This window comes from Copadichromis virginalis, linkage group LG6 (assembly GCF_057382275.1).
Source record: "Copadichromis virginalis isolate Kocher_CV1m ecotype Utaka linkage group LG6, C_Virginalis_male_GT1.1, whole genome shotgun sequence".
NCBI classification, from domain to species: Eukaryota; Metazoa; Chordata; class Actinopteri; order Cichliformes; family Cichlidae; genus Copadichromis; species Copadichromis virginalis.
The window spans coordinates 39913060-39931279 of record NC_140623.1 but is presented as its reverse complement, the minus strand read 5'-3'; the positions used below and the strand labels follow the sequence as shown (position 1 = coordinate 39931279).

Below are 18220 nucleotides of genomic sequence, written 5' to 3'. Positions count from 1 at the left end.
GAGTTAAGGGATAAATTGAATAGAAGATATTTAAGTAGCATTGTTTTGATAACCTTGTAAATTTTTTGTCCATTTTTATCCAGACAGGTTCTGAAATATGAAAAGCTACACAAACAAACAAACAAGAAATAATACATCAGTGTGGAGCTGCCATGAAATCAAAGTCATAAACGTCACGATCCAAGGAAATAATCAGCCAGACCTCCAAGACAGACTCAATACAACGCATTTTTTTTCTTATTTAATTTAATCACAAATCCACTACAGTAAAACATATTCAGCGTGTGTTCTGCATTAGTAGAAGTACCAACACAGATTTATTTACAGTCTACATAAAAGTCTGCGAGCGAGCCTTTCGTCTCTGTGGCAGCGACGCCTCCACAGGTTCACTCCTTGAACTTCCACTCCTGCCGGCACATGGGGCACTGCTGCTGGACCTGCTGTGAGTTCAGCCACTTCAGGATGCAGTGCATGTGGAAACAGTGGGAGCACTGACCCCAGACCAGCGGGCAGTCATCCCCAGGCACTTTGCCTGCAAAACAAACAAACAAACAAACAAACAAACAAAAACACACATTAGAGAGACTGGGCAGGATTTTGCATTCAGTTGCTGATTAGCAGATATCCTCTTGTAATACTAAAAGAGGATACAAGTGTTTCCCCACACAGACCACTTAAGTATATTTAAGAACTCATTTCATCCATTTGTGTGAGCAGTGCCATCCCCAATCAATTTAGGCATTTGCTCTTATTTTGAAAGTTCAGTTGCTGTTAATCAGCTACCTGTGACCTTTCCCGTGTTGCCTTTTCTCCAGTGAGTGGCTCACAGGCCTAGCTGCTGTTGTGGCGGTCTTCAATATCAACCTAAAGAACCTACGGGCAATACCACAAGATACTGCAGCTGGAGTTGATCTCCAAGATGGGTCACTGGAGCGGCCATCAATCCATTTTCCACCACCACTTATCAGTGATACAGTCAAGCTCTTCATCGTAACTCGGGGCCCCCTCCCAGTTGGACATGCCTGAAACACCACCAGAACAACCTCAACTGTCTCCTTTCGATCTAGAGCAGCTGAGGTTCTGCTTTGAGCGTCTCCTGACTAAAGTGCTCATCCTGTCCGTAAGGCTGAGCCCAGACAACACAAGAAGCTAATTTCACCCACAGATATCCAAAATCAATTTCTTTCAGTCGCCTCTAAGCAACACCTTTTCCTCCATGCTACCGTGTCAGCAGCATCTGTGCTGTTAACAACTAGGAAGGTTCCTCTCCTCTTTAGTCCAGAGGATGTGGTGACCATGTTTTCCAAAAGACTTTTTCAATTCATCTGACCTATGAACAGGTTTTCTACTTCCCCTCAGTTCATTTTGAATGAGCCCGGAGGAGATGTTGTTGATGATGATCATCATCATCGTTGATCATGTTCACATACAGTTTGCTCTTTGGATGACACAAACCTGGATTTGTGGATATTTGTGGTAAAACTGTCTTCACTGACAGTGATTTCTGGAAATGTTATTGAGCCCTTGCAGTGATTTCCATGACAGAATCGGGTCTGTTTTTAAATGCAGTACAGCCCAATGATCACAGGTATCCAATATTGATTTTTGCCCATAACCCCTTCACACAGATATTATGTGCTGTAGACGATGCGATATTCTGAGGCATTGCAATTTTATCTTGAAGAACATTTTTCTAAAATTGTTCCACAGCTTGTAGAAGCGTTTTTTTGTAGAGTGGTGATTTTTTTGCCCGTCTCTGCCACCGTTCTCACTACTTAGTTTGTATAAACAGGAGGGCCAGGATAAATTTGGCATATTGTCGGTCGGATAATACATAAAGCGTTATATGTATTAGAAGCAAACCCACCAAAGAACAATCTTGTTTTGTTATGTTTGCATCTTTAATGCAGCCACTCGTTACTTAGTGCTATGTTATTAGCTCTGATACTCACAGTCAGGACAGCAGCCGTTAAAGGCCATCCTGCAGATCCCACAGTTGTCATCGTTGGCCACCCAGAGCCAGGAGGCAACCCCGTTCCACTGTTTGATTTTCACCTTCATCCTGCGGATCTGACAGGAGCACAAACGCATCACACCGGAGCCGCTAATGCTAGCACGATGGCTAATGTTGACACACGATCTCTGAATATTAATGTTCAGCAACACGTTCTTACTTACAAGGAAGCGACCACCGTCTCCTTCAGGTATCTCACACTCGTTAGGTTAGCAAAAAACAAATCATTTAGCGCTGGTTTGATCGACGTCTATAACATAAAAGTGATGTTTTAGCAACCCGGGCAAAAATAGTTTCTTCTTCTTCTGCCGAAAGACCGCCAGGCTGTATCCTGGGATGGGACATGCTGCCCTCTACAGTCAGTTTGGGGGAAAACCTCAAAATAAGAGCACCAAAGATCTGTTTTTGAAGAGAACAATCCTCACATCACCAGGTAAGTAACACAAAGGAGCTCCTGCCAGATCTGAAAAGGTGATGGTGTCATTCTAATGTTTACAACTGCTTATTTTTTTTTGACAAACATAGTTATTTTAATGAACCTTTATTCTATCATTGAACATTTGAGGCAATCTGATATTTTCTATAATATAAGAAATAATAACAATTATTTTTTAAGGGGCTAAACAGAATTGAAATTGAAAGATTTGCAGGATGAACACTTGTACAACAATAAATCTGTAATGTGCACATAAAAGCAGCACATTTGGAAATTAATAAATAAATCCTTATTGTTAATGTTTAAAACAACTAGTTTTCGCGGCAACATCAAAACAGACAAGAGCATTAATATGAAAATATAAAGATACAAACAGTGAGGTAATATATGCAAAATAATAGTGGATGATGATTATAATATACAGTGCAAAAAATGAAGAATGAGAGGGACAGGGGTTAATGCACTTGTAGTTCTCGGGGTAGGGGCTTATTGCGGTAGAATAGGAGAAGAAGAGGGGGGATGTATTTGACTGCCTGTTTGAAGAAGCTGTTTTGTAATTTGTAATCTGTGAGTTCTGCTTCTGATTGAGCTCTATTTCCAGAGGACTGTGGCATCGCTTCAGGTGATGTAGATGATGAATCCATTAAACTTACAGGTGGCTCTTTTTTTTTTGGCACTCATCCTGTGTAAATCTCACCGAGCGATAGTGTCACACGTCTGGAACCACCCATGCAGGTCTTTTCTGTTTGTGATGAACCACACCATGCAGCACTAGATGACGAGGCCCGCTGTTGTTGACTGAGAGAAGCTGGTCAGCAGGTGATGAGAGATGATCTTTAACTTCCTAAGGATGTAAAGCCTTTCCCCACCCGATGGGAGATATGTGTGGTGTGGGTGAGATTGACCAGGATGTGCACACCAAGGAACTTAAAGCTCTCCACTTCCTCCACCTGTACGCCTGAAGCAAAGTGCTCAGTATGCTTCAGTTTTCTAAAGGCTACATTGCTTCTCTGCTTTTTACTGGGTTTAAGTCCAGATTATTGTGACAACATCACACAGTCAGAGGTTGAACTCGTCACCTGCTATCGTGCCATTATTAGCAAATGTGACAGTGGTGTTGGTATGATGTATGTGTAGTCATGGGCTAAGAGCAAGCTGAGGACAAATATGCGAACACACATGAAAACCTTGACGCGTCTTTAGTTTTGTTTTCTTTAAAAGCAATTGTAATGCTAGATGTCCACTAGATGCAGTTGGTCTGCAATCCAATGTGCTGAGGTGATGCTCACACTTACAGCACATCTGGTCTTCCTTCTCCAGGACATTTTTGTGTGCTACACTTTCTATTCCTTCATCTTGTTAAAATCTTATGTATCCGTTTCTGTTTTTTCTAACATTATTTTTACATTAAAGGAAACAAGCACCACGTGATGACGTTAATTTTCCATTTTACAGAATCTGAGATGATGAACTGTCAGTGATGAAATGCAGGTCACTCAGTGCAGAGAACCTTTGATCATTAGTGGAGCTGGAGATGCAGCATGAGGCCCGTATTTGTAAATTCACAGATTAACCATGTCACTAACAGATGATTGCAAGGAATGGGAAAGCAATTTTTAGTTCTAGGCAATGAAAACATTTTGATACAGAACGTAAAAAAGCGTGACAGGAGTCTGCAGTTTCTTATAATTCAAGTTTAATGCTGAAAAATGTAAAGCCACCATTTTCTCATTAATCCAAACATCCTTTTTTACACAATATCTCACACAAAGGTAAAGAGAAGATATGCAAAGATGAACACGGAGCAGAGAGACTGACGAATGTGATGAACAGTCACGACAGACAGTTATAGCCCTCATTTTTCAGTGAGATGTTGGTGAGAGGCGCTCACCCTCCAACAGCTAAAGTCAGAGAAGCAGGTTAAACTTCTTGTGTTCAAGAGAATTAACTGAAATGGAAATGAAAACCCATCCCATCTGAGCACACTTATTTATGCCTACAGCTTCAATTTAAAAAAAAAGAAAAAGGTCCACTCTGCTTTCTAAGATCTACACACAAAACTGGAGTGTGAAAGTGTGAGAGTAGTAAAAGGAATATAAAGCAGTAGTCAGGTTTGAACTGTTGCCTCATCAGTCAAACCTGTGAAGAGATGAAGATCAAATCGCCTGAAGGAATAACCAGGTGAAGTCAAGTGTGCCGAGAGAAGAGTGGAGAAACACATTTTACAGGCATCTTCCTCCCCCCACTGTAATTAACATTCACCCCTTTACCCCATCACACACCCGTAGCCCTCATCACGAAGAGGGCCACTCAGTAAAACAATTCATGTTATTGCAGTTAATGACATGTAGATACCACAAGTTAACCAGTAACTATTAAAAAAAAAAAAAAAAAAAAGCAGTTTTGTGTATCAAAAACAGGCAAGGTCCTTTTTTTTTTTTTTCCTTTTTTCCATAGGAGGGAAAACACATATGAACACAGATGCCACAGCTGTCTTGCTCACGAGCTCTGAGCATTTCCTGTCATCCAGTCCTATAAATAACGCCAAATTTTTGTGCTTCTTTTTGATGTTTCACTGAAAGAAATGCTAAAACTTTCCACAGACGAGAACTTGTTTTACCGTTACGAATGTCTTTAATTTGGTATACTAAAAAGTAGTCCCAAGCTAACACTGTCATATACCAGCTAAAGAAAAGGAGATTCGTATTTTATTTATCATTAAATATTTGATCTGATATTCGGTCCGAGAGCTCCAACATGCTCTAGAAAGACTCTAGAAACCCATGTGACCTATACCTGAACTGTAGCTACAGAAACCTACAGAGCTGCTTTAGGTGGGACTTGTTTTGTTTAAAGAGTCCCACAGAATAAAGACAGACTGCAGGAGTGAGAGAAAGACCAACACTGGCTCATCTGCAGCTCTCTTTTCAAGTCAGACTTTGACGGGACAGTAGACACGTTAAAGTGATGGAGTAATCCTGTTGCTTTTTACAGCAGTGTCACAAAGAAGCAGCTGCCGGACTGTAACGTTATTTTAAGCATTATTAACCGTTTCAGCACATGTATCATAAACACTGCTCGAAAATCTGTGGAAAATTCAGCGAGGTACAACAATCCGTGATCGTGTGCAGATGTGTGCTCCCCCCGAGCAACGTGGTGCTGCGTGGAGTCATTACAGTGAGGAGCAACAACCAGTGTGGCATCTGTGTGTATATATCTATGAGGAAAAACCCCCCGCTTTTATTTTTTTGCCGTTGTTGTCAGCTGCACTGTGTAACCATGGCAACAGCACCCAATGACTCTTGGCAAAGTTGAACATTTCTGCCCTCAACGGGGAGTCTGATCTGTGCGAAGTCATCAATGCTCATCAACCAAATAGACCACGTTTAAAAAAGAAAATGAAATGTTCATTTGACTCACGATCGCTTGTCTGTTACAGTGGTGACTAAGTGATGCTTACAAAGGCTAAAATGGTATTATTTATTGACACATGGCTCTTAAAATGGCTATATCTTAAATCTTAAATAAGAGATCCGTAAACCCAATCACCACGTGACTTCACCCATCAAGTGTCTCCAAAACACAAACAAACCAACACTAGCACTTGTACAGTATCAATGTGGTCTACTGGCGCGCCGTCAAATGATAAATCACGAAAAGAAACATTCACCCCTAAAGCACACTGAAATCTACATCACTCTGGAAACGTAATGATGGCAGTTCCGCCCAATTCACCACAACCATCCAAATTCAGGCATTTCATTGGCTGGCGCTTGCTAACCAATCAGTAGCACATTCACCAATCAGTGACAAGGCATTTCCTTGACTGCTTCATTTAACTTGAGTTCCTCAAATGTGCAGACGCTCGACAGAAAGCAAACGAACTGCAGCCGTTCCACGTTAAGATTATTTTTATACATATATTTTCAAAGCATGAGGTAGGGATGCACCGATGAATCAGCCAAGTATCAGCTGATAAGATGGCGTTACTGACTTTTGCGCTGGCTAAATGTTCAAAAACTGTTCCATGAAGAGCTAAAACACATGCATTTTTTTTTAAATAAAGTTTTTTTTCTTTTTCTTTCACCTGGAACAAAAAAAACAATATAAAGACTAAAAAAAAAAAAAAAAGATGTCAGTATCAGTGCTGGATTACGGCCTAGTATTTCACAGTCAGTGCATCCCTTACTACGAGGACAGAGCACGTGTCGAGGAGAAAATCTGGCAAATTATTTTTGTTTCACTCCTGACAAAAAGTCTGTAGACGAGAAACGGTGGTGCCACAGAATTCAGCCGTTTACCGACTCGAGTTTGCCCGTCTGTGCGCCTGTACGCAAGAAAAAGTTCATCTGCAATCTGCACCAGTGATGACGTTGGCCCAGCGGTGCAAAGCAGACTTAAAAAGAAAAAGACAACATTTCACTGCACAAGACGAGGTAAAGACATTGTTTTTGAAATACCCGAACCAAAGTCAAAGGACAATCATGATGTACTTTTTGACGCGACTTTAAAATGTCCTTGCAAACCCTGAAAACACACCGAGATAACAGGGCGGCGTGTGCATGCTGGTTAGGACTGTAGCCAGAGCGCAAACATTTCTTAAGCAAAGTACGGCCTCTGTGTTGTATAACCAAAGACAAAAAGGTAGCACTCGCACAAGACCTCAGGAATAAGTCACCTTTACCAATCATGTCAAACATGAGTCAAGTTTAGTCACATGACAGGAATGACTCAGAAAATGTGGGATCTGTCAACTTACGCCTGAAGTATTGTGAGTGCTGCCTTTTTATCTTTGGTTATTCAGCACTGGGCCTACATCGCTTTGATAGTTGAAGTCTTTGACTCTCATAATACTCATTTCTGAATGTCCTTTATCAACTTTTTTATTCCATCCTTTCAAACTTTAAATTCATGTCAAACCTCTGAAAGTATTACTGAAACAGGAAATGACATCACTGTAACATCAGGTACTTTGGTTCTGCCAATTCAAAAAAAAAAAAAAAATGCATCAAATGTCCCGTTTTCAGAGATGTTACTGGTATAAGGTTTGTCATCCTGTTTTCTGAAATGTAGCATTTTTACTTTTGTTACTGCGTTTTGCACCTTGGGGCCACCGTAAATTATTCTCCTCATACATTTTCACGTTAAATAGAAATATTTCACACAGTAGAAAGTCAAACTTGTGTTATTGCTTCTAGTGGATTTACTTTGCTAAGCGTCAGATCTGGGTCAAATATTCAAAAGATGTGATGCAACCTGTACAGCAATGCAATGAGTGTCAGAAAGCTCAACTCAGCCACAGGAGCACGCCGGGAAGATTTTACCTGTCAATTGCCGAAGTCACTGACACCTGTACTGTTGTGATACAGACAGCTGATCTTATTTGACCCAGATCTATTAGATGTTCACCCCACCCACATTTGACCTATATACAGCTCCCCAGAGACAATAAACCCTCCAGTAACAATATGGCAAACACTGTCAACTTTTTTCCATGTCAAACGTTCTCGTGTGCGTTTGTGCCCGAGTGGCGTTCGTATGTAACAGCTCATCCAGTCTTTATCAGCAGACGCACATGAATGAGGTATGCGTCGCCTCGGTACTGTGTATGTGTGTGCACGTGTAAATGCATATATGTAACAGCGCCTCCAGTGTCGTCATCCTGTTCCGTAGGATGAGAATATTGCTTTCTGTCAGCTTCTGGTGCCTGAAAGGCACCACTCCTCACCTCCTGGCCTTTATCCGCTCCATCGTGCACAAAACATTCTGCTGATGGTCTTATTCAAACTGCTGCCCAGTTGAGATGCCAGGCATGGAAAATATATGACCCTTTGTGCAAAAATCAGCCCTTTAAATTGTACATTTAGTTTCTTTTTGCCTCAGAATTTTTTTTTAATTCTTTGTCTTCCGTTTGTGCAAGCATGCATCAGTTCCACAGAGACTGGCTGTGCAATAGGAACAGAGTCCAAAGATGATGGTTTAAGGGTATGGGGATAGGAAAAGTTGGCGTCCGTGTTGACGGTATGGGCAGTGGAGGGGGGACGTGGGTTTGGGGAATTGAAGTCCTCTGACACCAGTTTCTACCTGGAGATCATGGAGCTGGACTGGGATTGGTTGGAGTTGGTGGTGGCGGCGCTAAGCTGAGAGAAGCCGCTGTGGCTCGACTCCAAGCTGGTCATCGACCCCCTGAGAGAAGAAACAAACATGCGGTGAACACGTGAATGCACACAAAACTCACACTTCAGCTAATTTCATGTGTACACGACACCTGTGCAGCCTTAAGACTGCTTGGCACTAACTGAGCGCACTATGTGTGCATGACCCGTGCTCATGATGCAGAACCATGCGGTCAGAGCAAACCTAAAGGAGGGAGAATCACTCTGGACCCTACAACATACAGGCCCTGCCACAGGCTGCAACAACTCAGGGAACGGTTTTACACCAGCCACTGTTTTTAATTTTATAATGAATAAAAACAACAACAAAACAAAAAAACCAAAGGTCAGGGCATTTCGTTAAAGGCAGGAGCCACTTATAGGGGATCCATTGTTCTTTTACCATTTCCTGTCATATCTGTGTTAAAAAAGTTTTGGGGGTGGATGTTCATGTTAAATATGGCAACATTTTCCAATAAGAGAGGTCCATATAACAATCCCTGGAAGCTCGAGACACTGTAATGTTAGCAGTCATCTCAGGCACAGAAGCCACACCCACGTGCTGTTCAAACTGTCTGTTTACAAAAGGCACCAATCAGAACAAAGCTGCTTGAAAGTGGGAGGAGCAGCAAGGCCCAGTATAAGGTAAACAAAACTAAACCGTATCCTACAAGCTACTCTAGCAAAATCTAAAAATAAAATATGCAGCTGGAAATGAGCGAAACCGGCCACTTCAATGAGGCTTCCTGTGGCAAAGCATGAGGCACCATTTTTCTTTTATTACTTTTGAATGAATAAAAGAAACTTTAGGTATTAATTCCCATGTAGTAGGTAGACTGGTTTTGGATTTATATGGATGCAATATAAAATTACTATGTGCATTGACAAAACCAATGTCTTGGTTTAATATGTGCCTGAATACATTCAAAAGGTTGGCTTGTATGAAGCCAAATGAAAATAATTTACAAAATATGACACATGGCACTTTTATTAACCTCATCCATTTTGTATGAAGTTATTAAATCCTCCATAAAAATGGTTATGGATGATTATGACCCGCGGTACCTCAACTTGCATAAATGTTATTCATTTTTGATTCCTTTTAACTGTTAACCGTAATAACCCATCCTAAGTAATTGAAACAGACCTAGATAAGTCTGAGGGACTCACCAGAGAATTAAAAATGAATAAAAAGAGCAGCTTTAACGAGGATGACTTTAGTTCACAGGAATCCTTTAACTCCCAACTCTACAATATAAGGAGCCATAAAAAGGTAGAGACTTACTGTTATGGCATGTATTATACATTACAGACATGGGAAGAAATATTGCCCTAAATTCTACATTTACTTCACTCAAGAAGGCATTTCACATACTCAGAAGTGTAAATATCAACCTTTATCAAAACATCTTGTTAAAAACTACTAGTATGAGTTAGATGATCACGCCAAGTCTGTTTTTGAAGATAAAATAAACTGAAGCAGCGTGTGCACTGAAAGCAAAGTGAGACTGAGCTGGTAGTGCAATGTGATGAGTGAAGAAAAGCAAATACAAGTCAGAAAATGACAGTGTGTATGTGCGTGTCAGTTGGGCGGCTGTTTGCTGAAGTTAACCAAATCAAGTAATCCTGAGAGTTTTAGTTATGCAAGCAGGGTGATTAATGCCAGCAGGTTGCACCGGATTCTTTCCTCAGTGTGAAGAAAGCAACAACATCCTGTTAGCCAACGCTAACAAAAGTCATAAGCAAGAACAGATGCAAATTAGCATCTCTTTGCAGCATCAGAAGCAAGACTGCCATGGAGGGAGGGAAGGAGAAGGGCACTCAGATTAGCAGCCAAAAGCAGCGATGATGATGAGCTAGTGCTAAAGAAAAAGGGGCAAACACCGAGCCACTTACAAACTCTGCACATCACAGCAAGCCGTTCTTCACAGGAAGAAGACAGAGCAGGAGGAGGGGGTTGTGAGCGATAGAACAGGAGTGGATTGGAAAGAAAAAGCTTGATTAAAGTCGTCTTCAAGCAAGGGAACAGTATCCTCATCTCAAAACTGTGGGTCTGGAAAACTCATTATACTCCAAAGGCATTTCAGTCGTCTTAGCAACATTAAAGATTTCATTCATTCAAGTACCAAATGTCATACGTGGCACTATGTGGAGGATTGTAGAGAGGGAAAACTGAAAGAAGACAGGAGTGAAAATGAGCAGTAATAAATGGATGATGTCTAAAATAAAAACCTTATCAAAACAGCAAAAATATGAATACATGACATATTTACACATCACAGACGCATATAAATGTCTCCATCGTTCACCCACACACTAACCTGAAGTCCTCAGAGCCCAACACCTCAGTGTAGTACATGACTTTACACTTGTGTGAGGAGACCTGGAGGGTGGCCAGCACGTCATCCACTCTGGGCAGGTTGGTGGCCGAGCAGGCCGCCATGTTGTGGAACTTCCACTGGAGGATGTAGAAACCCGGCCACCTCGTTATGTGGGAACCCTGAGGAAGGATTCAAAGTACAAACAAGCAAAAATGAGGATCTGTAGAAGTAACAATGATCCAAGAAGACATCAAAAGTTCACGATCATAAACCAACCTGCACACTCTCGCCCTCCTTGCAGGTGAGCGGAGACTCGACCATGCTGTAATCCTGACCCAGCGTCCAGGACTTGTCAATGAGCTGCACGTTGTTGCCTCCTGGGGAGGTGATGCCGTGGGCTCCCAGGGTATCTTTGCGTGGTACTTGCGGAGCTCGCTTTGAGTGGTAGATGTTGAAAACAATGTCGCCTTTGCACACATCGAAATCCCAGGTAATAACCGAGGAGGCATCGATGATCTCGATCACAATCTGATGGGGGTGGAAGATATTAAGCAGGTTTACATAAAGTGCATGGGCTGTATAAGATGATGTTTTTGGCATTAAAAGTGAATCGACTGATTGCAAAAAGAAGTACGGCTGTGAAGACGTGTGGGAAAATAACTCTTTACCTGTCACTTTTGATGATCTAGGCCAGAGGTGTCCAACCCCAGGACACCACACTTATGATAATGATAATAATAATAATACCGGTAATAATAATAATAATAATAATAATAACTCCAGGGCTCAAGTGCTGGTGTCCTGCAGGTTTTAGATGTGTCCTTGACCCAACACAACTGATTTAAATGGCTAAATTACCTCCTCAACATCTTAAAGCTCTACAGAGGGCTGGTAATGAACTAATCATTTGATTCCGGTGTGTTGACCCAATGTGATATCTAAAACCTGGAGGACACCGGCCCTTGAGGCCTGGAGTTGGACACCCTGGTATAAGCACTAGTTTTGATGCTGTTAGCATCCATTAATCTCTGTGCACATATGTAAAATATGTATGTACTCAAATATGTGGGAAAATGGTATCACTTCAAGAGGGGAAAGAGAAGTATCTAAAACATATGACATATGAATGCAGTTTTTAGGCCCGGTGACTGCTGAGATTAAGATCAAACTTGCTACTAGGAGGAAACTGGCTTGTAAAATGGTAAATGGCCTGTATTTATATAGCGCTTTACTAGTCCCCAAGGACCCCTAAGGGCTTGTAGTCTAAAAGCAACTTGAAACATCAAGCTTAGAAAAATACTACATCCTCTTGAGAACAGAGAAAACAAAAAACAGTTTGTGTGTCCACTACAGAGGACATGCATGAATAGTCTGGGTCTCAAAAGGCTATAAATGACTTTCCATATACAAACTTCAGGTAAACAGTAAACTAGAGAACTCAGTTACCAAAAGCAGTGAAATAAAATGGTTCATTTGCGTGACGGTCTGAGACCATTAAGATAAAAAGCAAAGCCCTTTCCAGCTGGGTGATTATGTTTGACAGTGTCCCTTTGGTATAAATCATGCAACACGAGGTTACGCCACATCACTGCAGGCAGATTATATTTCAAAGTCACGCTACATGTGTTCGTCGTCTGAATTCAGAATTTACCTAAGATGCGTTTAACAAGTTACAACCACTAGGTGGCAGAAAGTTTCACAACACCTCCATCAGAGGCACTGTGCAGTTCTCTGTTGTCCTGACCTACTATTCATATCAGAGCTACACAGGCCTTCCATCGTTTTCTTTTACTTTCCGTGCATTCAGCCTCACCTCATGCGGAGCTCCTTTGAAGATGCTGGCGCTTTGATAGATCATCTCAGTCCACAGACGGATGTCCTCGTTCTCGACCTCCTCGGCTGTGCGGTACATGGACTTGGGAACCAGGCCACCCTCCGGTACCTCACACTGCAAAGAAAAAAGCACACGTGTACACTGGGTCAGTAAAGGAAAACTTGATGTGGGTGGTGTCATGTTTTAGGATCAATTTTTACTCTGAGTTTAAATCTTACAGTGACTCTCACCATGCACTCTCCTCCCAAGAAATCCGGAATAATTTCCTTGTCTATGTAGTCCACGAGACCTCCAGCACCCTGATAGTCATTGCCTGCGTAGATCAAGAACTTCTTGCGGGTGTTTTCATCAATAAATGGGCTCACCTGAGGGAGAAGGCAGATATTAAATGCATGACATGCCTGCAGTAACATGAGGAAATACTGGTGCAGCATATGAAACTTGTGTTTGATAACAATCCACATTCCTTTCCCACCCTAAACCTTATAAATGCTAAAACAAGGAAGTTGTTTAACCAGTTTCTTGGTTAATTAAAGCAATAATGTAATAATGCAATAATATGCAACAATTCTACCTTTAAATAACCAGTCAAACCCATGTTTAAAATACATGACTTAATTAAGTCAGGAAGGTAAACACTATAAAACAAACTGAAGTCTTTTGTGACGTGCTTTTTGCATGAGCAGTCAATAGGCAGCAGAGCTAGGTGACCAGGTGTCCTATTTTATGTGTGACTGCACAGCATTTTTATCCCTTGTCCCTCATTCTACATATTGAGTCAGTGCTCTACATTTAAAAAGTAGAACCATTTTAAAAGTCAACACTGCAGGACAAAGCTTGGCTCTTTTCCAAAGACTGTAAAGAAAGCAGGAACGTTATCATCATGCATCAAGTACAGGCTAACCTGTAACCTATCTTCTGCCGCCTAAGCTATGTGTAACAGGGAAAACTGACTCCTGCCAATTCAAATCCACAACCTAGACATGTATTGTCACAATATGATGGAAAACCAATTAAAAAGAAATACAGGTCAAACAGCTAGAAGGTGATTTTAGAGGTGGCTCTTCATTTTTGCCAGAGTAAAGCGATCCTTCACATGCCAAACCTGTAACCTACAAATTTCAGTCCATCTGCACAACTGTCTTGTCCACACTACCAGATGCAACCATACTCTGTTTGCTGGGATCCTGTCACCTTAAGTAGAACCCAGCAGAACTTCCGGGACTTGAAAGCTCTTATTTCCATTTGGGGCCAACGATGCTGCTGTTGCCACTGCTTAGCAAATACTACACATTTGTGAATACTGGCAACTTCTGCATGTGTCAAAATAAGGGTGTGAAACAGACTGAAAAGTCACTGTATGCATAATCCGGTGCTGTAACACGATGACCCCACAGGGTCTGAGTTAGTCTTATCCTGGGTCTCACCAGTGTCCAAAGGACTGGGAAGACTCTTGGAGCTCTCAATATAAGCAGCCGTCCTAGAGTCTCAGGGTAATTTGCCTCCACGACCTCGATGATCCTCAGCAGCGCCTTGACTCCTGGTCGCCATAGGTGACGCATGTTCAGCCCCTCCAGATCTACTAGACATGTCCAACAGCTAGAGAAGAGGACATGAGAGGATTAGGGATGTGTGTGTATAAGGACAGCCACAAACCCATAAATGGGCTACGGCCTCTTTTTGACCACTTAGCACTTGTCACTCTGAAGTGAAGCTTAAGTGGTGAAGGCAGTGCTTGCTAATTCTGGAACCCTCCAACCCTTGCAGCACATTCTTCCTTTCCTTCTATCTGTCCTGGCAGAGTGCTGTGACGTGACAGCCTCTCATAGTTCACATGCCTTCCTGCGCAGCTCTTATCCCAGGCACCTCCTCCTCCTCCTCTTGCTGCTGCTTCAGAGAGCTGACAGATGACAGATACCATCTCTGTTCCCTCCCGCTCACTCTGTCAGTTGCCATCTGAATGAGTCCCCTGAAAGTCGAGCCTCATGTGCGCTTTCCATTTTGGGGGAGATAAATTCTGCTCTGGACTCACTCATAGTGTGTGTGTGTTTGTGTGTGTACCTGTGCCCAGTTCTGACTGCTGAACCGAATCTAAAACGGCTTGCATGTTTTTAAGCTGCTTTTAACCTGCATTTATATTCACCTATGACCACATTCAAAGCCGTTTTACACAAGCACTGGACTATACCTACCACTGATGCTGATTATTTTTCTTTGTCAACACTGACACTGTGTTATTAGTTCATATTAACTGTCTAGATCACAGGCAGTGAATTCTGTCTTCATACTCTGAACCACTACGGAGGCTTCTTAAAAAACAAACAAAAAAAACAACAAAAACATCTAAATTAATTTAGACTGGCATAATGTATAAAAACAGCAAAAAACAAACAAACAAACAAGTAAACCTGCAAGTTCTGAAACTCCAGAAGCTGGAAATAAAGTATGCTGAAATGGTTCCTTCATATGCAACAACCGATTAAAAAAAGAGTAATAGCAATTTTTGCTAAACAGGTATTAGATACATGAAAGTAAAAACAAAATTAAAAAAAAAAAAACAATCTTAACAACACAGAAATAGTACAAAAATAATAATTTTCAGAATTAAGAAAATCGTGGGTGATGACATGTAAATGTTACCTTTTAAAATGTTCTAATAAATTATTTTTCAGTAGTACATTACTTTTCTGAAGCAGCAAAAGAATTGAGACCAGTTTTTCTAAGGTCATTGTGAATAAGAGGCGCAGCCTCTGTCATACTGTGATGTGAGACCAGGTACTGTGTTTAAAAGTAACCAGAGAGCAGAGATAACAGTTTTTGAAATAGAGCCTTTTAAGTCAACGTCACACAGGGATACTCTCCTGTTTGTTATGGAGGACTATCAAACTATTGTATGATGTAACATCAAGCGAGAAAAGTATCACTTGTGATGAAGCACAGCACAGTTTAACAAATGTAGGTTTTATATTTATATAAAACATCACAATAAACAAACAGACAAAACAGGAAATTGTACAACGGTGTTATGAGTAACAGAAGAAAGAGCAATTTGTTTCTGTATATAGTACATATGTATTTATATCAGGTCTTTATCTTCAGTTTTCTTGAGTTGTTCCACAAGGAACAACTTGTGAATTGAGCTTCCAGTCAAAGCCCTGTTTGAATATGTGATGCATTTCAGTTTTACTCTTTTCTTGAACTAAACTCAAAGACAGTCTGCAGATTTAAAGCAAGGACCAGTGGAATATAACGTAGTATCACCTTTGAGAGGCAGAGATATATTGGTTTACAAATATTGTGAATAATAGAGGTCCAAGATTTTTTCAACAATCTAACATATTGACAGGTTGTAAAGGTTTACCTGATTGGCCGACCAAACACCTTTGTGTTCTCCTCACAGCGTCTCAGACCCTCCTCATTGATAGAAAGCACCTGCAGTGACATGAATTGTACATTTGACACACTTGGCTCCCAGACTCCACTCCACAGTGACTGCAACATTATAAATCAGCACCCTTTACACAGCCTGTGTTCTGTATATAGCCTGGTGTTAATTTACCTGTCAGGAAATGCCACCGGACATTAATTCCCTAACCTGTAATCCAAAACCGACCTGACCCAGCGCTTCCGCCCGTGTATTACAAACCCAGCGGCCTGCCTGGCCTGAATTGCCCACTTTTTCTCTCTCTTGCACCAACTGTGTGTAGAAATGCAACTAATAGAACAAAGCATCAGGGTGATAACAGGGGTAAATTAATGAGTGCGTTATCAAATTGTCCTGTGCAATTCAAAGAAGCAGGAGTTAACAAATATTGTGGCAGAAACCCTGTCTGACCTATAAACTCATCAACCTGCACTACAAACACAAAACCTTAACTGCAGTACAGTGTGTTTTACATACATGTCTGAGCAAAGACTCCTCCCCGAGAGCGCGCACCAGTCCTTTGGTGTCCATCTGGCCAAGCCTCAGGATATACAAAGGACGGCCGTCTGAAAAATTAAAAATTAAATAAATGTTTACATGGTATATCACATAATTTACATTCCACAAAGACTACAAGCTAAGTGGAAAGGTCAGCATTGCTGGCCATCTGCTCTTGTTACATAAGACAAGTTATTGTGTACACTGAGGAATGCTTTCATGTTTTGTCCCTGTTGATACAAGGCTAATACTTGTGGAAAATTGGAAATGAGAAGATTAAATAGGCTCTGGTGTGGCAACATAAAAGCTTTGTTTGACTTATACGTTCATTCTTTTCCCAAATAAGGAATCCAAGGAATCTACTCCAAAGAAGACTGTCACTGTGAGAGTGTGTGTACTATTTGGGTAACCAAGTAGCACCAACAAGCTAGATCATTTTTATTTTACACACTTGGCTGAGAGCTGCGGGTTGCTAAGAATGGTTGAGATCTGTTTACACTGTAAAGTCACATAAGAAAACATTATGTTGAAAAACTGCAAACACGACTGCATGATTGTGTAAGTGGAGTCTCCTCTACGGAACAGTGCAAGTTTAGCTCTACACAAGTCATAAGATCATGTGTTTCCATACTGATGCACATGCAAGATTTCAGTATGCCTAATAAAATTATCTTTAGTTGCGGCTGTAAATACCAACCCACCTTTGTCGTGGTGGTGCCAGCCGCCGGTGTAGTAGTCCTGAAGAACCTGTGGGGAGCTCCAGGTTTCCAGCAAGTAGTCCACCTGGTGCTGCTTCCTCCAGGTCAGAGACTGGCACAAGATCTCCCGCGCTTTATCCATGTTGAAATCTCTGGCCCGCAAGAAACGAAGGATGTGCTCATCTTTAGGGATCTGAACAGAGTTGGAAATGGTTACACTTGCCACCATAAAACACATCACTGTTATTTAAAGACATTATAAAGCTAATTTGTGAATAGTTAATGTAAAATACAACATTATCAGTAGCCTAGCTAAGATAGAGTAGTAGTGCTAAATATTACTTTTAGCAATAACTAACTCAAATGTATCAAAATGTATCAATAATGTATCCAGTCATGTTTTGTTATTATTCCTTTTGAGAAACAGTGCAGTACCTTTCCCTTGTGTGTCTCCTGAAGCCACTTGCGCAGTCTGATCAGGCAACTCTCCTGCAGGGGTGTCAGGTCACCCAGGTAACGTTTGATATAGTCTGCATCCAGCTTGTCTGCAACATAAAAAACACAAAAAGTTAGACTGCTGGATAGTAAATTAATGTGTAATAAACTTACTGAAATATCACCAATAAATCACAAATTCTAATGAAAATCTTAGATTCTGTAAACAAGGCCTTGCCCTAGCTGTCAACAGATATGTAATTGGATGTCACGATTCACAATAAGAAATATGTTTTTTCAGAAATTACATCCATAACTGTAAACAACTTTTCAAGATGCTGAATTCCATTCTCACACCCATCCCATTCTTGAGCAACTACTTTTCCTCAGTTATTTAAATTATTC

The 18220-nt window shown here is 41.2% G+C and overlaps 2 protein-coding genes across 6 annotated transcripts in view; both read right to left on the bottom strand.

Moving 5' to 3' along the window:
* Positions 1-209: 209 nt before the first annotated feature.
* Positions 210-2358, bottom strand: anapc11 (APC11 anaphase promoting complex subunit 11 homolog (yeast)). Its single transcript, XM_085460402.1, has 3 exons — positions 2179-2358; positions 1953-2070; positions 210-532 (listed from the first exon to the last, which is right to left on the bottom strand). Exons 2-3 carry the CDS (start codon positions 2059-2061, stop codon positions 387-389), a joined length of 255 nt encoding a protein of 84 aa, XP_085316528.1. The 5' UTR covers positions 2062-2070; positions 2179-2358; the 3' UTR covers positions 210-386.
* A 1770-nt stretch (positions 2359-4128) lies between these two features.
* The window catches only part of LOC146708484 (SEC14-like protein 1), a 36548-nt gene continuing 22456 nt past the window's right edge, over positions 4129-18220 (bottom strand). Inside the window, exons 7-17 of one of the 5 annotated variants that reach the window (XM_085460396.1) lie at positions 17816-17925; positions 17384-17573; positions 16662-16750; positions 16122-16192; positions 14188-14359; positions 12979-13125; positions 12740-12874; positions 11203-11454; positions 10927-11105; positions 10502-10528; positions 4129-8636 (exon numbers count right to left, since the gene is read on the bottom strand). In XM_085460396.1, coding sequence (XP_085316522.1) covers positions 8531-8636; positions 10502-10528; positions 10927-11105; positions 11203-11454; positions 12740-12874; positions 12979-13125; positions 14188-14359; positions 16122-16192; positions 16662-16750; positions 17384-17573; positions 17816-17925 — 1478 coding nt within the window. In that variant the 3' untranslated portion in view covers positions 4129-8530. The other 4 variants (XM_085460397.1, XM_085460399.1, XM_085460400.1 and 1 more) reach the window with 4 other exon arrangements.